Consider the following 22,734-nt stretch of genomic DNA (forward strand, 5'->3'; position numbering starts at 1 on the left):
TCTGTTGAACATCTGGTTGCTGTACTACAGTTAAAGGAGAAAAAGGTGGCATTCCCTGCAAAGAAAGTTAAGCAAATGCATTTGGATTTTTGCAGGAAGAGGCTGTGGGAAGGATGATAACCAAGGTGGGAATTGATAGAAGTTTATAACACTATAATACAGAGGAAAATGGATTTATCCTGTGACAAAGCTGATTGGGAGTTGGTTCAGAACTGTTCAGGAAAAGTACTTCTCAATCAATGTATAACAATCGTATGGAACTCATTTGTCCCAAGATGTGGTGGCTCCAAATCTATGTAGGAGGGGAGCTATATCAACAGCGGTCACCCATGATGATAGCTAGATTGAACCTCCACATTCAGAAGCAGTCTATCTGCAAATGTCAGCTCCTGGGGGTGTGGGCAAGGAGGCATCAGGGAAGGACTGTTGCTTTCACATGCTGCTTGTGGGTTTTATTACAGGCACCAGGATGCCCTTTATTTGTAAACAGAAAGTGTTGGGGATTCTCATTTTCTTTATGCTCTTTGATCCTTTCTTTTTTTTAACGAGGACCCTGAGCCTGAGTTTCCTTGTTCTTTTGTTTTGCATGCCAAGCACGTGCTGTTCCACAGGACTAGGAGCACAACCTCTTTTGCCCCCAATAGTGAACCCCCCCATCCCACAGCAAGCCCTAAACTCCTATGGAAGTCCCTCTTATCTTCTTTGCAACGCCACCTCTTCCCCTTTAGGTGGCAACGTTTTCGGCCTCGCTAGCCGCTCTCCTCTATCTTCCCAGTCGGTCCCCTACGCCGATTGGCCTCATACTTGCGGAAGGGGCGGGAAATGGAGCGAATGCGACAATAGCCATTGGCTTCCTTCTGAGAACACAGAGCTAGGAAAGGGTAGATCAGCACACACACACACACATCAGCACCGCAAGCGTTACAGGTACTTCCGGCCTAAAAGGGACGCGCATATAACTTCCAAGAGGAGGGGACATAGAGATAAGGAAACCGTCAGCGCAGCCGCAAAGCTGCGGCGCGCTTCCCTTTGGCGCCGGAAGTTGTGGCTATCTCGGTCACAGTGGAAGGGAGGGAAAGGGCCTTCGGACAATGAAACCATAGAGTGGGAGGCGGGAGGAGCGGCCTCCAGTTGGATGGCCGCTCTGCCTTGCTGGGAGCCGGGGAGCTCTATGTTGCGCGGCGGGGGCGGGGGTTCTAGCGGGAGAGCTCAGAAGGCCTCGAGCAGCCGCGCGACCAGGTGGGGGGAAGAGAGGCGCCGCTTGGAAGGTATGCATTGCATGCGTGGGGGGCGAAGAGAGGGGAGAGGAGAGAGGAGAGGGGGGGTAGTTGGATAGGGGCTGTTCCCCTCCAGCAACCTCTGGGGTGGGGGGAGGAAAGGCTGGTGGCCCCACAGCTGGGATGGAATTTCCCCTCCCATAGACACACCTGGGGTGGGGGAGGGGCTGCTATTGCCCCACGCAAGCAAGCAAGCAAACCTAGCTGGAGGGTGAGGGGGCTGGTGTCCCCCCCCGCATCTCTGGGGTGCAGTTCTCCCCTCACAGACACCTGGGGGGAGGGAGGGGCAGGTGTTTTCCACGCGCACACACCGCGGGGGTGCAGTTCCTTCACACAAGCAGTTAGGGTGGGGGAGGAGCTGCTATTTTCCTCAGTGCGGGGGTGGCATCCCCCCCCCGCAGAAACACCTGGAGTGGGGGAGGGGTTGGTATTCCCCACACACGCACCTGGGGTGCAATCCCTCCCACAAGCACAGCTGCGGTGGGGGAGGAACTGGGGTGTCCCCCCCCAAAAAAATGTCTGTGGTGGGATGGTGTGTACCCTATGCATACACACAGTTATAGGGAAAGTGCTCCCCTCCCTGTAGCTGGGATAGTGAAGGCAGGAACAGGTGGGGAGTAGTTGTGTGCCTTTTTCTTTTTGGAGATTAATGGTGTTGTAAACCCACTAGTGTCCACACACACATACACATACACATATATTTACCTGGCACTGCAGGGAGGGACTTGTTTTCCACCCATGCCTACCTATGAGGAAGAGGAAGGGCTGACTGGCCAAGATCCAGGTAAGAATCAATATGTTGGAGGGGGAGGAATTGGGGATGTTTGCGCATGGCTTGTTTGGTGGTCAAAAGGGGAAACATTTTTCAGGGGGAGGGAAGCATGTGGGAAGTCTGGTGCTGGGCATGGGATCCAGGACATTGGATCCAGGGATCCAGCGCATTGGATCCAGGGATCCAAAGAGAAGGGGGAAGGGCAACATGTGGGATGTACCTGCCCAGAGGGAGCGGGTCATGCTCCCTGTTTTAAGATGCAGATGAGACTCAAAATAGCCCAAGGGGGGGGAGGGGGTATTAGTGGAGGAAGGCATAAAGAACTGATCTAGCCTGTGACTATGGGGACCCTTGGGGGCAGGATTTACTGGGAGATGAATTAAGCTCTTTGAAATCCCAAGAGGAAATGTAGGATGAGAACAACAATAATATTTATTTTTGTTGTCTGCCTTTCACTCAGAATATGGGTCCCAAGGCGGATTACATAGATTTAAAAAAGCAGCCTACATGAAAACATACAGAAATTTCAAAATACAAAAACATACAAAAGAATCCTACATTAACAAATCCTTAAAAACATCAGTATAATGACATAAAGGAGGATGCAAATGCACCATACCTTTAACCCAATAATAATGGGAGTTGTAGTCTGCTAAAGGTGCTGGGGATTGTATCTGGAACTGTAGTTCGGGGGGGGGGGTAGAGAAACATAGAATAGTAGAGTTGGAAGGGGCCTGTAAGGCTATTGAGTTCAGTTCCCTGCTTAATGTGGGAATCCAATTTAAATCATAAGATATGTTGAGAAGGGACAAGGGAAACATGGGTGCATGGGGGACTAGAAGGGGCATCCAAGCTGGCTGGCTGGCTAGCTAAGATCTAGGAGGGAATCAAAATGGTGCCTGTTGAGGGGGAAGAGGCGAGGAGAGTTTTGGCCTCTCTGTTTGGGGATGGAGGTGGAAAAGTGAAAGGGGGGCAGTTCAGATTCTTTGGTGTGGGAGAGTCGGGATGTTGGAATAAAGATAAGATACCAGCTATTTGGAGGAAAGTTAACATTATTTTGTCATCAGCTTTATTCCATTAAAAAATCATGCTCAAAGCAGCTTACAACAATCAGAACAATAATGCATTGCAAAACTGACACTTGCAAGAATAATTTCACAGTGAAAACATGAAATGGACTGCCTTCAAGTCAATTTTGACTTATAGCGACCCTATGAATAGGGTTTTCATGGTAAGCAGCATTCAGAGGGGGTTTCCCATTGCCTTCCTCTGAGGCCGAGAGGCAGTGACTGGCCCAAGGTCACCCAGTGAGCTTCATGGCTGTGTGGGGATTCGAACCCTGGTCTCCCAGGTCGTAGTCCAACACTCTTAACCACTACTCCACACTGGCTCTCACAATTTCACAATAACAGCAATAATTATATGTAGAAGATAGGGGAGACTTGAGATCCTAGAGGGAGTGCAAAGGTTTGGGAAGAAAGTGCTTTCGGAGTGGGAAGAGGGAATTCAGTGGGAGTGTAGAGACTGTGATTTATTGGGCGACGCATGTAGTGGGCCTTTAGGAATTAAACTGGTAGGATTCTGGTGGCGGGATGGAGACAAAAGGAAGGAAGGCAACAGTTATTCAAACTGGGAGGCATGGACCCTAAGATACTAGCCACAATGGCTATATTCTCCTTCCACTGTCAGAGGCAGTTATAATAATAATAATAATAATATTAAATTTATTAGTCGCCCATCTGGCTGGATGTCCAGCCACTCTGGGCGACGTACAAGATAAAAACAATACATTAAAACGTTAACATTTATGCCTCTGAATGCCAGTTGCTAGGAACCACAAGTGGTCAAGGGAGCTCAGGTCCTGCTTGCGGGCTTCCCACAGGCATCTGGCTGGCCACTGTGAGAACAGGATGCTGGACTAGGTGGGCTCAGTGGCCTGATCCAGCAGCCAGGCTCTTATGTTTAGTCCTTGGAGCCTCCTGCTAATAAAGGTTGAGGTTACATATTCAATAAGTGTCTTGAGATGGCCTTGGGTTAGATACTCAAGCCATGTTCTCCCTCCACGATAAAAGGAAGTATGCCTCCGAATCCCAGTTGTGGGAATCGCAAGAGGGGAGAGTTCCTGTTGCCCTCAGGTCCTGCTTACCTAGAGATGTGAAGGCCCGGAAAGAAAACGGAATTTCAGAAGCCTTTTTTTTTCTCCAAAAAAAAATGAAAAAATTGATTATGGAATGTTTTATTTTAGCATGATAAATAAAATGTTTCATTGAATCTTGGTTCCCCCTTTTTCTCAGTTCTTTTTATGGGAATGGATGCTTTATGTCTGCTTGACACAGTGGAGGACTAGCGGAGACATAGATAATTTTCTTTGTTATTAATGTTGATGGTTTCTTCTGTCGTTTCCCTGCTGCTCCTGAACTGGCAAAACAAAAGAGGTTCCTTACCGTTCAGGTGTTCCTTACAGTTCAGGATCTTGTAGTTCCATTTGTTACTCAAAAAAGTAAAAATTTAAAAAAGTAAATTCAATTTGTAATAATTGAATAAAATGTACTTTTAATATACCAAATGTGATAATATTATGCCAACCCAACTTTTACATAATTACATTTGATGTTCCTGAAGTAACAAATTTACTTTCAATCTGTAAAAAGTGCTAATATTACATTTTTTTCAATTTTTTGGAAAATGTCTGTTTTTTCTGGGGGGGAAATGGGTTTTTCCCATGGCTTCAAAATTTCTGGAAATTTTACATCTCTATGCTTACCATAGGCATCTGGTTGACCACTGTGGGAAGAGAATGCTAGACTAGATGGGCCATTGGCCTGATCCAGCAAGCTTTTCTTAGGTTGTTATGCTGTGGAGGAAAAAATAGAACAGTCTCCAGATTATGTTGTTATGCTAAATGCTCTTCAAGCACAATAACTCCTTTTCGGGATCGATGGTGCTTTCTGCATGTGAATTTTTTCTCTCCTCAAAGAAAACACAAGAATGTTTCCCCCTTGGGGTTCCCCTCTTGTCTTTTCCAGGGCCCAATATTTTCTATGGCTAATGCTTTTTACTCTTCCCTCCCGTTTGTTTCCAGCACCGTGAGTGACTTCACTACTTTCAGTTCCCTTGTCTTGTCAGCACTGAGTGGATTCCACTTCCCATCCCTTACGGTAAGGGTTGGGCCACTTCCGCAGGTAGGATAGATTCTGAAATAATGTTGAATGCCAGCATACCCTGCAGCTTCTCTTGCTGTGCAACTGTTCCGGGAGTGGATGTGGGGCACAGAGACGTAGCCATCAAGATGGTGGAAGGTAAATTTGAACACAGGGAACCTGTTTATTTAAAATATATATCTATATCTATATAAGACTAAAACGACAAAGCTCATGCAGCGGTTTATAGCGCGTTTTGAAGTCGTGATGAGCAAAAAGAAAGGAGGAGGGGAATATCCTATAATCCAGGTGATTGGCAAACCTTGTTCCTGTACTCATGCAAATTACATTTTAAAATGTGCAATAACTGGCAAAATGCTCAGTTTGGCTCCATCCCATCACTTTCTGATACGGTTTCTGATCTCGCCCCTGTATGGTTCTCAGATCTCTGGCCACATCCTGGTTTCCATGGTTTGAAGACAAAGAGACCTTTGTCAGTGGAGATAAGCAAATATCTTTGAGGGGAGGAGTGAATATTGCAATGCTCTCCATGTTTCCAAAAATCTATATCTCTGCAGTTTGCTCAGAAACTGTATCCTGGAGTGTATTGGCCGTGATGCTGGCTTATTTTCCTCTTCCCTCCTTTTCTCTTTTTCCTCCCTGTGCAAACCTCATTGAATGCATTGGCAGAAAGTCAGCAAAGTTCTGCTTAAGTAATTAATAACAACAACAACAACAACAATTTATTATCTACCCTTAACCTTGAGGTCCCTGGGCAGATTGCAATAGATTCTTAAAAACAATTTAAAAGAACTTAACAATCACAACCATCAAAAAATAGGGTGGGTCCTGAAAATATACATCTCAGGTGTCAAAGACCAGGGTAAAGATATGTGTCTTCAGCATTTTCCAGAAATTGTCTGTGTGGGAGAGAGTTCCACAACTTACGGGCTGCCATAGAGAATACCCTCTGCCAATCTCAGCATTTAAGAGGGTCTGTAGAGGAGGAGGTGGTCTTTCATATATATGGGGCTTGCCTCATTTAGGGCTTTAAACACTAACGTGAGCACCTTTAATTCAGCCTGGAAATGAACTGGCAACAAGTGCAGCTGTTCTAAAATGGGGTTTATATGAGATCTAAATCGAACCCCAGGCAGTAATCTGATCTGTGCATTTTGGACCAGTTGAAGTTTCTAAGTCATCATCAAGGGCAGCCCCAGGTAGAGCACATTGCAATGCTCAAATCAGGAAGTTATCAGAGCATGGAGTACAATGGCCAAGTCATTTGCAGTAATTAAATAAATACCATGCCCGCTAAGGAGAGCCACCTGGTGTCATCTTGTCATCATTTGTGTACCAGGCAAAGACATTTTTGTTTTCCTGGGCATTTGGGCAGCACCAATGATACAATATTATATTGTTAAATCTCTACATGTTTGTGTGGTTTTTATCATTGTGTTTTAATATATATATATATATATATTACTTGGCTGTAAATCACTTCTGGACTTTCTTTGTTTAGTGGGAAGAGATCTACAAATTTAATAAACCTAACCTTTTAAAAAGTACCCATATTTGGTCATACGTGCTTAGTTCGCTCCTCATTTTAAATACAGGTTGATCAACTAGCAGGGTATTTGTTTCGTTTTTAATTCCAAAATGTTTCTAGTGAAACACCCGTGGAGAATTGGCTCTGGAATTCGCTAATGCAAGATGTAATGATCAGCACCAACTTGGATGGCTTTAAAAGAGGATTAGAAATAAGGCTTTCAATGACAACTAGCCACGATGGCTATGTTCTACCTCCACTGTTGGGGACAGTGTGCCTCTGAATACCAGTCGCTGGGAATCACAAGCGGGGAGAGTTGCTGTTACGCTCAGCTCCTACTTATGGGTTTCCATAGGTGTGTGGTTGGCCACTGTGAGAACAGGATGCTGGACCAGACAGGCCTATGGGACGTGTATTTTCTGTGCTGTGCCTTTGCCCTCATTCCGTCTGCTCCCATAGGCCTCTGAGGAGAGGGTTGTATAGAGCACCTACTTTGCTTGCGGAAGGTCCCAAGTTCAGTCCTACTGGGCTGCTACTGGGAGGAAGGACGGGATATAAATCTAAGAAATTAATTAATTAAATAAAATCCCCCCGTTTCCAGTTTTAAAAAAAGACAGGCAATGGGGAAAAACTCTTCTGGGCCTGAAATCTCGGAGAGGTGCTGCCAGTCAGAGTAAATAGTACACAGCTGGATAGACAACTAGCCAGACCTGGTATTAGGTAGCCTCCGATGCCCCGAGGAAGGAGCCATAGCCACGATGGCTATGTTCTACCTCCACTGTTGGAGACAGTGAGCCTCTGAATACCAGTCGCTGGGAATCGCAACCGGGGAGAGGCAGAAGGTTCCAGGTTCAATCTGTGGTATCTCCAATTAGGAACATAGGAAAATGCCTCCCTTATACCATTGGTCCACTGAGCTCGGTATTGTCAACACTGACTGGCAACAGCTTTCCAAGGTTTCAGGCAGGGAACATTCCCAGGCCTGTCTGGAGATGCCATTAGGGATTGACTCGGGGACCTTCCGCATACGAGGCAGATGCTCCAACCACTGAGTAATTAAACTGGACAAGGAAGGAGGTGATGGGGAAAGAGCTTTCTCTGCTGGGACCCTGGAGAGTTGCTGCCAGTCAGGGTAGACAGTATAAGCTAGATGGACAAGTTGTCTGGCCCAGGCTAAGGTCCTAAAATGTGTATGTGTGTGTTTTCTGGCAAGGAGAGAAAGAGGAGATGGAGTCAAGTTTGGGAACTTGAGAGTGTTTCTTTTTTCCTTCTCCACCTCCCAATGGGAATGATGCGTCTCATTTTTCCACAGCTGGGCTTGTGTGTGACTGCCCCGCCACCTTGACATTGCTCATGGCACTGAAGGCCGAAGCTCCCCTCTTGGATTACCTCAAGACCTCCTTGAAGTGCAAAAAGGAGAAAGCAGCTGCAGAGACTCTTCTGCCCCCCCGTGCCCCAGTCCGGCCGGATGGACCCCGTGCAGCTCCCATGGACAGAGGTAGGGAGTGTGTCCGTCCCACGGGGAGAAAGTGGATGGAGAAAAGTTTTTCTTTCTCTCTCGTAGCGCTAGTCCCCCCTTCCCCATCGGCATGATACACTTCAAGCAGTATCATACCACTTTAAACAGTCATGCCCCCCCCCAAAGCATCCTGGGAATTGTAATTTGTTAAGGCTGCTGAGAGTTGTTGGGAGACCCCTCTCAGAGCAATAATTCCTAGAGTGGTTTAACAATCAATCCCTCTTCCCAGGGAAATCTGGGAATTGTAGCTCTGTGAGGGGACTGTGCCTCTTAACGGCCATGCCAGCTGGGGCCCCCCAATATCTGAAGGGCCACGGGTTGCCCATGCCTGTCTTAAAAAGGAGCAGGAATAGTACCAGGAAACCTATTGTAGGCATAGGGAAGTTCTGGCCAAGAGTGATGGGAGCTAACCCAGCAACATCTGGAGAACATCCCTGGCCTAATGGTTACAGCAGTGGTTCTCAGATTTTTTTTCCCCCTCGCTTGAAAATTGCCAAGGATCTTGGTGGGCCATTTAATGATTTTTCTGCCTTTTGTAGCCATTGTAATTCCATAGGAATTTAATTGTAGTGCAGTAAAATAAAATATAACAAAGAAAAGAAGCGATGAAATCACAATTAACAATCAGGGTGAATGTTCAGTCTGACGGATGTGCCGTCTGCCATCTTCAACCACAAAGCCATACGTGTGCCAAGGGGGCCTCCTGAATGAAGCTTGCAGGCTGCTGGTGGTCCACAGACCACAGTTTGAGAATAGCTGTAGTTCAGTGGTAGAGCATCTTGCCTTGCACGTGGAAGGTCCCACGTTCAATCCCTGGCATCTCCAGGGAGGGCTGGGAATCTCCTCTGCCTTAAACCCCAGAGAGCCCCTGCCAGTCAGTGTAGATAGTAATGAGCCAGATATACCAGTGGTTTGACTCAGTACAGGCATACCCTGCTTTAACGTTCGCAGTGGGACCGGAGAGTATACTTTAAGTGAAAATCTACTTTAAGTGAAGCAATTGTCTTCACTTGTACTGCACGCAATCACCACTAGATGGCAGCGGCGTCATGCCAATAAAATGTACGTTATTGCGAAGCACGCGAACGTTAAGCGGGGTATGGGGACGTATGGAGCATGTGCGTTATAGCGAGGCGACGTTAAGTGAAGCAACATTAAGCGGGGTATGCCTGTATAAAGCAGCTTCCTATGTTCCTAACCCCTGGGTTAGAGAATGGAGGAGGGTGAAGGGGGAGCAAGGAATAAGGGACTCCTACTCCATCCCATAATGCTTCTGTTCTCAGCTCCAGGGGAGCAGCCAGTTCCAAATCCAGTGATTGGGGTTGGCCAAGAAGAGGCAGGCAGCTCCTGGAGCCAGGAATATCTAATCGCCAAGAGCTCGGGGCGTGGCCGGCCAGTGTGCATGGTATGCGGTGGCGTCCTGAGTGCGTCGGGGGCTGTGGCAGCCCGTAAGCACATTCTGCAGCATCACGCTCACTCGCTGGACTTCAGCCTGGAAGAGAAGCGCAACATCCTGGAGGCTTGGAGCGAAGGGGTGGTTCTTCCCAAGGGAGAGCCGCAACCATCCCCTGCAGGTAAACCCCCATTATTTTTTAAGTATTATTTTGAAAACTGCTATCTCCATTCGGCCCTGAGGAGCACTCAGCAATGAGGTGGTTTTTTTAAAAGGCTTCAGATAGAGATGGAAGAATTGTCAGTTTTTGGTTCTCTCAGTTGCTCATTTTTCCAATATTCAATTCTCCACACTTCTGCCGAAACTTGCAGTTTAAAAAGAAAAAAGAAAACTCTTCAGAATTTTAGTGCAGATTTATCCTAATAAACATATTTTTTGTATGCAGCTTTAAGGTACACATTTTTGCACACCATTTCTCCTAATATAATGCATTTTTATATGTTACTTTCACTGATGTATCCAGTTTCGTGCACATTTTTCCCTAATCTGTGCATTTTTGTATTCGTTGTACGGTTGGAGAACTGCATTGCAAAATTCAGGTAAGTGTGAATTTTTAAGGATGGCTGTGTTTCGGTCCTCATATTGTTTTAGAAAGCGTGACTTTGATAGATTCGGCTTTAAGTGAGAACTGAATCAAATTTCTCCCCCATCACTAGTTTCAGGTTTCAAAGAGGGCTTCAGCAGAGTCTCCTGTGGACAGAACCTTCCATTTGCCCCTTGTGTACAACCATGCCTCCTTGAGATGGAGTTGGAGAAATATGACGCTGGCAAAAAAAAAAAAATTCTCTTTGAAGTATTTTTGCTTTGCAGCTGAAAAGGCTCTCAAGGCAGCTGGCAAACCATCAGCCTGCAATCTCTAAATACACACGACACAAAAGGAAGAGGGTTTGGGAGGAAGGAGGAAAAAACCAAACTCTGGCACTAATTCTTGATTGTATAATTCTCTGTAAGTTGTTGTTCTTGTCAGGAAAGGATGAAGCGAGCGCTCTGTAGCTGCATCTTCTCTGTCTGATAGATGGGGCCAGCCTGGTCTCCCCCTTGCCTCAATGTTCTTCTGAAAGGAAGAGGGTGCTGCCTCCCAGTGGCCCTTAGACCCCTGGATGGTGGCAGAGGCCCAAGTGTCCTCTCTGAAGTCCCAGGACAAAAGGGAGACGGGGAGGTAGGAGATGGTGTTGTTAAGGATCGACAGTGAAACCAATAGCACGTGAGTTGAGGACTCTAGAGGCACACGGCGAACAGGAGACTTAAGTGCTTTGGATGGTCTCACCTAAGTCGACTTTAGGTTGAACTACGCAGTCAAGGCTTTGTATATTTATGCAAGAAGAATGTATGGAAATGAAATAGGTTGGCTTCTGTTAGTCGTGGGGAGAAGCAAACCACAGCGGAAGGCACCAGAGCTGCCTTTTCCAACAGATGTTTTGGACTCCCAACGTACCTGGGAGGGTGCCAGGTTGGAAAAGGCTGTGCTAGAGGATTGCCCTCTGACCACCGAGACGCTTGCTTAGCTCCACCTCGGGTTGCCGAAATTCTGCCGGGCATTGTTTTGGAGTATCTACTTGCATCCATAAGGGCTAGAAACTTGAATTTTTCAAACTGTTCACGTGGAAGCTGTGAGGTGAGGATTCTGAGGCCGAATCCCTATGCCCGCAGCTACCTGTTTCCGCTCTTGCACGGCATGACGGGGGGGGGGGGAACACCAGTCCTGTACGCCACTTTTGATTCCCCTTTTTGAAACTTCCCCTGCCAGGCAACCGCAGCAAGAGCAAGCAGCCAGCCGAGATAGAAGTGCTCCTTGATTCGGAGGAGCAGCCAGTGAGTCGGAAACGTGGGCACCTGAAAGCACGCTGTGGTGAGCTCTGGGGCCAGAGGTGGTGGTGGTCGTCACTTAGACTGCTCATCGACTTCAGACCCAGGGTCCTCACTTAGGAACATAGGAAGCTGCCTAATAATGAGTCAGGCCACTGGTATATCTAGCCTAGTATTGTCTACACTAACTGGCAGCAACTCTCCAGGGTTTCAGGTGGGAGAAGGGGTCTCTCCCAGCCCTACCTGGAGATGGCGGGGACTGAACCTATGATCTTCTGCATGCAGAGTTCTACCAGTGAGCTATGGCCCTTCCCTTAACCCCTAATCAGCAACTCGGCACCCGCTGTTTTTGATTGCATATATTTGGCTTTAGCTTTTTCTTTCCAGGTTGCCCAGATGGCAAAGAGGACAGCAGGGCTTCTGTATCTCCAGCTGTTGTGTAGAACAGCCTTTTCCCAACCTCTGGGTCCCCAGATGTTGCTGGAGTACAATTCCCATCATCCGTGAGCATGGGCCATGCTGGCTGGGGCTGATGGGAGTTGCAGTCCGGCAACATCTGGGGACCCAAAGGTTGGGAAAGGACGGTAGACAGAGAACTTCTGGCATTTGCAGCTTGTCTTGTTAGGGATGTGGAAAGCCGCCATATGCTGAAATCCCTTTAGCTGCAGGGCTGCGAAAGGTCTGGGGGAGCCTTGCTGTCCTCTTTGCTGTCTCTGATTTTCTTTCTTTTCTAAGATCACATCTGCTCCATACATCTAAAACTCTGTCATACCATTTTAAACAGGCATGGCTTTCCCCCAAAGAATCCTGGGAACTGTAGCTGAAGGCTGCTGAGAGTTGATAGGAGGGCTCCCTAGTCCCCTCATGGAGCTACAGTTTGTTTGTTTAATTATTATTTGATTTATATCCCGGCCTTCCTCCCAGCAGGAGTCCAAGGTGGCAAACAGAAGCGCAAAAAATACATTAAAACAAGACATCTTTAAAAACATTTTTTTAAAAGAAGGTTAAAAACATTTAAAAAAAAAAAAAAAGGTTTAAAAAAATCTTAAAAAGCAATTCCAGCAAAGACGCAGACTGGGATATGATCTCAACTTAAAAGGCTTGTTGAAAGAGGAAGGTCTTCAATAGGAGCCGAAAAGATAACAGATGTCGCCTGCCTAATATTTAAGGGGAAGGAATTCCACAGGGTAGGTGCCGCCACACTAAAGGTCCGTTTCCTATGTTGTGCTGAACGCACCTCCAGCTAAGATGGTATCTGCAGGAGGCCCTTACCTGCAGAGCGCAAGGATCGAATGGGTATATAAGGGATGAGACGGACTTTCAGGTATCCTGGTCCCAGGCTGTATAGGGCTTTGTACACGAGAACTAGAACATTGAACAGTTCCCAGAGTGGTTTAACAATCATTCCCTCTTAGGGAATTGTAGCTCTGTTGGGGGGAATAAGTGTCTGTCAGCACCCTTGACAAAATACAGTTTCCAGGATTCTTTGGGTGAAGCCACAGCTGCTAAAATCGTATCAGAGAATGCTTTAAATGTACGGTGCAGATGAAGCCTAGATCAAACCAACCCTGGTGGTCGCCCCAGTAGTGCTGCAATCCCCTTTAGGGTCGGGGTGGGTGAGGTACAACTTACTTGTGGGCCCTGACCCACCTGTTGAAGACCACTGACCTAACCTGTGGAACTGTTGTTGTTTTTTTGGCAGAGGTTGTCCGTTTAGACCCAGAGCAGCAATCACAAGGTCAGGAGAGGCGGCACAGCTTGAGCAATGCCAGAGACACAAGAAGCAAACAGCCCAGCAAGACCACAGGTAGCAGCACTACAGGGGTGCTCCGGCTCAGGGCAGGCTACCTGGGGATAGTATTTTCCGAGCTGTAGAAGTGTGTCCTCTTGCCACCTCCGCTCCCTTCCTTTGCATGCCTGGCTGCACACTTGTGTGTACCTGTGTGCTGCTGTTCCACAGATGCACCAAACATCTGCAGGATTCAGCATCCAGAGGAAATCTCACATGTCTCCTCTCCCTCCCCCCAACCCCCCTTCAAAAATCAAATATCTAGTTCTTACAATTGCAAAGAGAGGCTTGAAAGCATACAGTCAGAAGTCTGGTATTTATTTATTTATTTTTACCCCACCGTATTTTCCAAACTGGAACTCCAGGCGGCTTCCAGATAAAAATACATATAATTAAGAACATACAATAGTCTAAAATAAATAAAATTAAACTATTTGCAATATTAAAACCATTCAAACGTACACTTAATAAATCACCTCAGTTTACAATAGTACAATTAAACAATAACAATGCAGCACCCTCTTCAAGCCATGACCTTAGCAACCTTCAGCTCCAAAGGCCTGTTGGAATAAAAAAGTCTTTACCTGCCGACGGAAGGATTGCAAAGAGGGGGCCATTCTTGCCTCCCTAGGAAAGTAGTACTGAAAGCCTGAATTTGGTGGTTTGTGTAAGGTTTTCCCAGTGAACATAGATCACCATCATCATCATTTTATTTGTATGCCGCCTTTCCACATAAAATTGCGCTCAAGGCGGCTTACAAAAAGGTGAACAAAAATACATCTCAAAAACAATTGCAAAAACAATTTCCTAATAACAAAAAATAATAAAACGGTGACATAACAAATATAAGCAAAAACAACTTTTCAACATTATGAACATAATAAAACAATCTTTAAAAACAAAGAAGTAACCATTAACACCCCAAGCCCCTAAAGAAAACCATTTACTATATCTCCTACAAAACTTCATTAGACGGAAAACCATCCTTGATCACTGGAAAATCAGCTGTTTGTTCCTTTCCCAAGAAGATCAGAGGCAGAACATATTTTGCATAGTGGGTGGTGGCGGCAGATTGGCTTCGTTTGCATCATTTACACAGATTACAGAACTTGGCTTTGCTCGGGTTGGGGTACAGGCTCCCTAGTTTTCTTCGCTGTTGGCCCCATTTTTCTGCCTCTCTGGGGCCCAAGTGTCCATCCAAGTCTCAAGTCCTCATGGTTCTGGAAGAAGCCATGAAAATGTAAGAGCAGAATCTGACTGAGGTTGACGGAACACACACATTTCATAATAGAGAGGGATTTTTTAAAAGAAGTCATAAGGGGTTTGGGAGAAAAAACAGGACTGTAGGCCTTGGTTCTATTGCAAGGAGGGGTGACAGTGGGGTTACAGAATCATGTGGGTGGGACATGAGGCGAGTTAGTGGATAATTCGCTACTGCAGAGGCTCCCAAACGGTGTTTTGTAAGCTTCATTCAGGCAGGCCATAGTGTGTCTGTGAAGAACACTATGGAATTCAAATTGTAATGCAGTAAAATACAATGTGGGAAAAAAGCAATAAAAATGCAATTTTAAAAAATCATACAGCATCTAGCACTTTACAGTTGCTACAACAGCCAGAAAAAAAACACATTAAATAGCCCACCAAGGCCCTCAGCTATTTTCAAGTGGTTCTTGGGGGGGGAAAGGATTTGGGAACCGCTGCGTTACTGCAGGCGCTGAACTTTAGAGGGTTACTTGAGGTTAGGGGTAGGGAACCTCCAGCCAAGGGCTGCTTAATTTCATAACATTTCCAGGGACTTTCCACTGCTGAGGTGTTGGGCGGCAACTGTCTTTTATAGAGCCCAGTGACTGGTTCCACTTACGCCATTAAAGAACGTTGGAAATCTTTTCAATATTTTTTTAAAATCCCATACAGGAGGCGGAAGTGTGTGTCTCCACTACCACTTCCTCTCCCAAAAGAGTTGCAGTATTATTCCGGGGGTCAAGGGACTCCCACTTTCTGTAGCCAGAGTCTCAGGAGATGCCAACATTTCTGTGCCATCTTCCTAGACATTGCAATATTTTTTTAATAAAATTAGGGTATTCTTAATACAATTAAGTGTGTGTGTGTGAGTGTGAAAGAGACCTCCTAGTTGAGATTTCCCCTCTGTGGGTCAATGGCCCTTGATGGGGAAAAGGCTCCCACCCTTCTTTTGGGCCAGATAAGGAAGGGTGGGATTCCTCAGATGCAGTATCCTAATCTGAGGCCTGGGGACCAAAAGTGGCCCTCCAGGCCTCTCTGTCTGACCCCTCACCAGCCTTGCTTCACACCCTCCTTGAGTGCTTTTGTCTGGCTGAAATGCGTCCAGGAACTCTGATCATGCCTCCTCCTCCCCTGGATGGAGAGGTAGGTGGGGGGATGTAGTAGACAGAAAAGAGAGGCAGGCTCTGGTGCTTGGTAGGTTTATTAAGGCTCAACGCGTTTCGGAGTAATCCTCAGGAGCAATGGAGATCTGTTTCCTGCCTGCACAGTTCAAATAGTTTATCCAGCTCCACACAAAACGAACTGGAGCCTTAATAAACGTACCAAGCACCAGAGCCTGCCTCTCTTTTCTGTCCATGCGTGGTGCTTTTCCCTTTTGTTTCTGGGGGGATGTAATACCCTACTGTACAAAGGTCAAGTTTACATTTGTTTCTCGGCCCGCTTTTACCTCTGGCCCCATCCACTAGTGGCATGCGGCCCTCAGGAGGGTTGCCCAGAGAGTTATGTGGCCTTTGTCTGAAAAGGGTTCTCTGCGCCTTGAGTAAAGCTACTGTATCTTCGCTTCCTAGGGAAGGAATGGCTCTCTGAGTGTGGGGTGCCAGGTTCAGCGCCTGCTGAAATCCGCATCTTCACTGATGGAACCTTCCCAGCTGGCTTTGCGTTAAAACTGTACTGCCGGACCCAGCCAGGTGAGTAGCACTTTGGGGATGGTGGTGGGATCTGTGTGTTTTTTAACTCCTGCAAGTTGTATCCCCCCCTTCCTCCCTGAAGGAGCCCACGGGGGCAAACAAGAACACTAAAAACATTTTAAAACGGTTAGAAACAAAATAAGAGATGGATTGATTCCATCAAGGAAGCCACAGACCTGAACTTACAAGATCTGAACAGCTCATGACAGATGCTCTTGGAGGTCACGGATTCATAGGGTCGCCATAAGTCGTGATCGACTTGAAGGCACATAACAACAAGAAGAAACAAAATACTTTAAAACATATTAAAACAAAACATCTTAAAAACATCTGTAGGGAAAAAAAGCTTTAAAAACATCTTTAAAAGCAATTCCAACACAAACACAGAGTGGGATATGGTCTCTACGTAAAAGGCTTGTTGAAATAGGGAGGTCTTCAGTAGGGGCCGAAAAGATAACAGAGATGGCGCCTGTCTAATATTTGGGGGGGGGAATTCCGAAGGATAGGTGCCCCCACACTAAAGGTCCACTTCCTATGTTGAGCGGAATGGACCTCCTGATACGATGGTATTTGCAGGAGGCCCTCACCTGCAGAGTGCTGTGATCGACTGGGTATATAAGGGGTAAGACTATCTTCCAGGTTAGAGTCCAGCAATGCCCATCCCGTCCTCATAAATTCACCCTACCACAATGTTGCAACATGTTGAAGCAGTGTTGGGGAACAGGCAGCCCACCAGATGTGGCTGGACTGCAATTCTCATCAGCCCCAGCCACCAGGGCCAATGGCCAGGAGCGATAAGAGTGCAGCATGTCTCGAAACCAAGTCCTTGAAAGGGTTGAGTATGTTTAGCCCAGAGGAAGAGGAAATTAAGTAGGTGTGATAAATGATCTGAAGGGGCTCTACTGTGTAGGGAATGAAGCTGTCGCATTTTGGTGGACCGCTGGATCCCACAGAGAAAGTGGCAAGGCTGGTCCAAGGTTGCTGTGCTACAGACAGCTCAGAGTGAGCAACTTGCTGCAACGAAGGTTGGGAGCAGACTGCAGCCTTTTCAGCTTCTGTCCCCAGATTCCCTCCTCCAGGCTCCATCCCTTCATTATTATTTAATTAATTAATTTGTTCGTCACCTCATGCCTAGTGGTCTTTAAGCGACTTAGAACTTTTTTGAAAAATCACAATATAAAGCAAAATTTAAAAACATACAATATAAAAAACTTTGAAAACCCAAACAAAGAAGGCTAAAGACAGCATACCAAAGGCCTGAGTGAAAAGGAAGGTCTTTGCCTGGTGCCTAAAAGTGAATAGAGGAGGTGCCAGGCGTGCCTCCTTGGGGAGAGCATTCCATAGCTGGGGGCCACCACTGAAAAGGCCCGTTCTAATGTTGCCACGCTCCAAGCCTCCTGTGGAGTGGGCACATGAAGAAGGGCCCCTGATGATGAACACAGGGTCTGGGTCGGTTCATACCAGCAGAGGCGGCCCTTGAAATATTGAGGTCCTGAGCCACATAAGGCTTTATAGGTCAAAACCAGCACTTTGAATTGAACCTGGAAACTAATCGGTAGCCATGTCATTGAGAACTGCAAAGCCTTAAAGGGCTAGCTCCTGGCCTGAAGACGGGCACTCCTCATCCATTCCATAGCCTCCCCCCAGTGATGTGTGGTGAGAGGCATCTGGTTCTTCAGACTCAGGACAAGGTCCCTGGGAAGATCAAGGCTCTCGTGGTCTGGACGGTTCCTCTGTAGGGCTCCTGTTCCACACCATCAGGTGCAATGGTCTCCCTATCTTCAGCACCTGGTGACCCTACAGCCTCCGGCTCCAGATCACTGCTGGATACAGGGGTCATGACAGGGACAGGGCTGAAACCAAAAGGTGGAAAATTACAGGAGACGAGCTTGTGGCTAAACATTTGGAGAAACTTTCTGTAATAGTAAGAGCTCTTTGATGCCAGGCCGGACTGCCTCGGGAGGTGGTGGTGGTGGTAGGTTCTCTCCTTCGCCGAAAGTACTTAAGCAGAGGCAAGATGGCCACCTGTCGGGGTTGCTATAGATTCCTGCAGTGGGACCTGGGCTAGATGACCTCCAAGGTCCCTCCCGACTCAAAACTCTATTATTCCAGGGTTTGCTTAGGAGGAGGGATTAGGCCATTGTGATGGAGCATGTTGCATGCCAATTGGGAGTGCACTCAGGAGCTTCAGGTAAAAGCCTTTCACCCAAAACACTTAACCCAGAGAGCAGAGGTTCAAGGTACAATGTAGTCTCAACCAGCCGAGGTCAAGCACAGAGAATCAGTTCAGGTCCCGAGATAAGGTCAGGGAACAGTCCAAGGTCAATATTGCAGGGAGTTCCGCAAGGAGGGAGAAGCAGATCCATGAATCCAGAGACCTGCCTTGTTTCCAGCAGCTGGAAGACTCAAGAGGGAGGCCTTATATACTCCGGCCCCCAAAACCACACCTTAACCACAGCTGCATTCAGTGAAGGAGTATTGGGGATTGCTTACTCATGAATAGACCAATGACTCCAGGTCTCTAGGTGCCTGCTGCGTTGTCACTCTTTGGCCTGGACCAGAAGCTTTTGGTGTGGGTACTCTTGAGGACTGGCGGGCAGGGGAAGCTCCTCCTCTTGACAGTTCCTGGGGTTCTTCATCAGGGATCAGCCCAGAGGGCCTCTCAAGGGGATCCTCAGCATTGAATTCAGGGGCCCTGCCTGCTCTTCAAAGTCCTTCTCCTGTGGGATGCATGGTTCATCTTGCGAGGACTCAGTGTCTGGTACCAGGGTAAAGTTTGGCATGGCGCTGATGGTCACAACCGCTTTTTTTTTTAATCCATACAGAACCGCTCCAGAACTCTGAAGCTAAGCCAGACCCAAGGAAGAGAACAGTGGGTAAGGCTTGCAATTAATTTGCTCTGAATCGGAGAGTCCTGCCCCACCCTGGTGCCTTCCTGAGCTTTGGACTCCAACTCCCATCATCCCAGACCATCAGCCATACTGCCTGGAACTGATGAGAGTCACAGTCCAGAAACCAGGGCAGGGAAGGCTTGCGTAACAGATGGCTGGGTGGTTGACAGCCCTCAAATAGTAGGGTTATTTTTTCCATCCTCCTGCCTACTTTTCCTCCTCCCTGTTCCATTGAGTCTGCTCAGTTTAGGCATCCTGACAGAAACGTTTGTGTGTGTGTGTAGACATATATACTATATAGACATAAATACTTTTAGAGTTCCTAGTCCTCATCATTTCACGAAAATAACTAAATTATACAGACTCTGTCTGCCTGAAGGATCTGGCATCTCCCTTTAAAACAAAACAAGCCATGACAATGTTTCCTGTCCTGGCTGTGGATTATTTTTAACTAATTGGATGCTTGATGTCACCTCCAAACGTGACTGTGGTCACCACAACGGGAGCAAAATCGCACCAATGGCATCTTCCCTCCTAGCCTGGCCAAAGCTTAAGCCCAGAACCAACTCGAACTGGAATACCTTCCTCTTCCAAAACAGGCTTGGTACTGCCAAAGTGTCCTCTCTTTATATCCCATAATAAGCGCTCCAAGTGCTTTCATGCCTTACTACACCTCTAGGGCCTCTAGGATGTAGTGGCGACCACCAGCTTGGATGTTTTTAAAAGGGGATTAGACAACTTGCTGGAGGATAAGACTATCGGTGGCTACTTACCAGCAATGTATGTTCTCTGTCCACTGTTGGAGGCAGTGTGCCTTGGAATCCCAGTTTCTGGGAAGTGGAGACATGGTCAGGCCCTGTTTACGGGTTTAGGAAGCTGCTTTATCCAGAGTCATGCCACCTGCTCAGTATGGTCTACCCTGAGCGGCAGCAGCTCTCCAGGATTTCAGACAGGGGATCTCTCCCAGCCCTACCTGGAGATGCCATCGGGGATTGAACCTGGGACCTTCTGCATGCAAAGCAGGTGCTCTACGGAGCAACGATCCTCCCCGTATGGCATCTGGTGGGCCACGTTAGGATGCTGGTTTGGCCTGATCCAGCAGCCAGGTTCTCCTCAGATGGCATCTAAATGGGCACTTTCAGAGCAACATAATGGTTGAGAGTCTGAGCCAAGAGCCTGCTTTTCACGCCCCAGAGCAGTGGTGCCCAAACTCGCACACACATGGACTACTTGAAAATTGCTGATGGTCTTAGTGGGCAACTTAATGATTTTTTTGCCTGTTTCAGCAATTGTAATGCACCGCGCTAGATGCTGTATAGAAAGTACAATTAGAAAGCAATGTGAATATTTGATGTGAACATGCCACGGACAACCTGAGCAAAGTTCACAGGCCAGTAGTGGTTCATGGGCTACAGTTTGGGAATCCCTGCCCTAGAGGCTGTGGAAGAAAGACTTTCCAGTCAGTTGATTGTGCTCCAAAGGACAGAGTTTATTGAAAGTCACATAGACCACTGGCCATTGGGAGAGAGGCTGAGAAGACCTTCTGTGCCCAAAACATGCCAAGCAGAGCACCATAACGGGTTTACACGTCATACATGTGTCATAGCACAAATGCAAACATTATCACCTTATTTAGTCTTACCTTACACATTTGTGGGTGGTCACTTTGTACATTTCGGTTCTACCCAGCCTCATGCCTAAAAGGAAAGTACCAGTCTCAAAACTACCATCCACGGACAACTGTCAACTCTCTTTACCTTAAAACTACATTCCTGATGTGAACTAATCCTGTAACCACAACTTCCCTTTTTCCGCATATCTTAGAGCAATTCCAAGATTGCTTTCATCGTTAGGTGGCTAAGCAGCATCTAATATTTCAGCCTTCTGATGTATGTTCAGAAGCACACCGAAGGCTTCTTGCTAGGCCTGACAGGCTTTCTTTTATCGATGAGGTTATAAATCCTTCCACAAGGCTAACTTGTTTTTTTATGCACTGACTCTCTTCCGCAGATCGCAACTGCTCCGTGTCTCTGCTGCGGCTCCACTCCATGGATTGTTCCCACCAGCTCTGCCCACAACGGGACACCGCCCCTCGCGCCCTTGGGAACTCCCCCGGCACCAATGCGAAAGACTGTGACTCCAAGCTGCGCCAGCAGAAGTCGGTGGCGGGCAAGGAGGATGCCTCTCTCCTGGCCAAGGGTTTCAACCCCACCTGGCGCGCTCGCTTCCTCATGGACTTCGATGCTGCTGCTGGCCACCTGGTGTGCATGGTGTGCGAGAACCCGCTGCGGCGTGTCTGCCTGGCCAGTGTCAAACGCCACATCCTCCAGTGCCACGCTGAGACCCTTCATCTCCCTCGTGAGGTCCGCCGCACGATCCGGGAAGTGTGGGAGAGCCGGGGCCCATCCCCCACCCAAGCCCCGAGGAAGTGAAGGAGGAGGGCCGGCCCTTCCTCATCCCACCCTGATATGTGACAGGGCTGAGAGGCAAAGAACTGCCCTGCCCCTGTGCCACTGCACGTTGGGGTGGCGGTGGAGGAGGAAAGTTCAGGCATCCCTCACTAAGCAGGGCAGGGTGGTTAATTCTTCCTCTGTTGGATTCCCTGCCCAAAGGGTGCCGGGTTCTCTTGTTGAGTTTTGTTACGAAAGCACGCAAGGAGTTGAGCCCGCAGTGTGGGTCAGTCCTATCCCTGCGCCTTCTCTTCTTCCCCCATCCACCCCCTGCTGCCCCAGTTCACCTTCCCCTCTGATCTACTAGCGTGATCCACTACCGTGGGGAAAGATGGGAGACTGGAGACAGCAGGTTTGTAAGGCCAGGGAAACAGCTGGCTGAAGAGTCACCGCTGCCTTGTCCCGAAAGAGGGGAGGATCTCCAAGTTGCAGTGTGCCCCCCTCTGTTTCTCCCCAAAGATTTGCCTCTGTGTGTTCCCAGAGAGCATGAGGTGTAGGGGAAGTGTACCAGAAGCCAGGACTCTGCCCGACTGGGGACTTGCCTTGTCAAATCGGTCAGCTTCCACACCAGCAGAACGGCCAAGGATGCCTCTGTCTCCGGCCTTGGCAATTGCTGTGTTTTCCCTGCCCCTAGAATGAACAGGGCAGAATACTTGGACCTCATGCAGCCAACACACACACACACTCAAGGTCACAGGCGGTGGGAAGAAAACGGAACCATCATCTAGGCCAGGACCTTCACAGGGATGGATTATACAAAAGGGAACTATTATACAAAGGGACAATAAATTATTTTTATGATAGGCTGCTGCTTTCTTTCTTGGGGGCGGGTCTTCATTCCTTTTGTTATCGGTGCATTGGCTTCCGTCTGTCTTCTCTCAGGCTGTTTAGGAACATAAAGAAGGGCCCGGCTGCTGGATCAGGCCAGTGGCCCATCTAGTCCCAGATCCTGTTCTCACAGTGGCCAACCAGATGCCTATAGGAAACTCCCTTATAATAGTTCAGACTATTTGCCCATCTAGTATTGCCTGACTTTTTTTCCCCCTGGAGATGAACCTGGGAGCTCTTGCGTGCAAAAAAGGTGCTCTACCCCTGACATAGGATTCCTATACTACTCTTGTCCTACACAATACACATCTTATTCAAGGGAGGGGCATT

General features: G+C 47.6%; 1 protein-coding gene across 5 annotated transcripts; it reads left to right on the plus strand.

Moving 5' to 3' along the window:
* The first annotated feature begins 1,022 nt into the window (after positions 1 to 1,022).
* On the plus strand, positions 1,023 to 22,379 carry SPINDOC (spindlin interactor and repressor of chromatin binding). 5 transcript variants are annotated; one of them, XM_061605756.1, is made up of 9 exons: positions 1,023 to 1,268; positions 5,132 to 5,207; positions 8,051 to 8,236; positions 9,541 to 9,831; positions 11,458 to 11,559; positions 13,219 to 13,323; positions 16,116 to 16,235; positions 19,061 to 19,111; positions 21,137 to 22,379. In XM_061605756.1, exons 3-9 carry the CDS (start codon positions 8,092 to 8,094, stop codon positions 21,556 to 21,558), a joined length of 1,236 nt encoding a protein of 411 aa, XP_061461740.1. In that variant the 5' UTR covers positions 1,023 to 1,268; positions 5,132 to 5,207; positions 8,051 to 8,091; the 3' UTR covers positions 21,559 to 22,379. The 5 variants fall into 5 exon arrangements, with proteins under 5 accessions (XP_061461740.1, XP_061461738.1, XP_061461739.1 ...); XM_061605754.1 differs by having other exon boundaries at positions 1,024 to 1,268; positions 5,132 to 5,231; XM_061605755.1 differs by lacking the exon at positions 1,023 to 1,268 and adding an exon at positions 1,637 to 2,061 and having other exon boundaries at positions 5,132 to 5,231.
* Positions 22,380 to 22,734: the final 355 nt, after the last annotated feature.

The sequence above is a fragment of the Rhineura floridana genome, chromosome 22 (assembly GCF_030035675.1).
Source record: "Rhineura floridana isolate rRhiFlo1 chromosome 22, rRhiFlo1.hap2, whole genome shotgun sequence".
NCBI lineage: Eukaryota > Metazoa > Chordata > Lepidosauria > Squamata > Rhineuridae > Rhineura > Rhineura floridana.

What these genes read in the sequence shown, in the direction of transcription:
- SPINDOC (XM_061605751.1), top strand. An exon ending in ACAGCCCAGCAAGACCACAG is followed by an intron (nt 13,324 to 16,115) that starts GTAGCAGCACTA and finishes TTCGCTTCCTAG; the next exon opens with GGAAGGAATGGCTCTCTGAG. An exon ending in GTACTGCCGGACCCAGCCAG is followed by an intron (nt 16,236 to 19,060) that starts GTGAGTAGCACT and finishes TAATCCATACAG; the next exon opens with AACCGCTCCAGAACTCTGAA.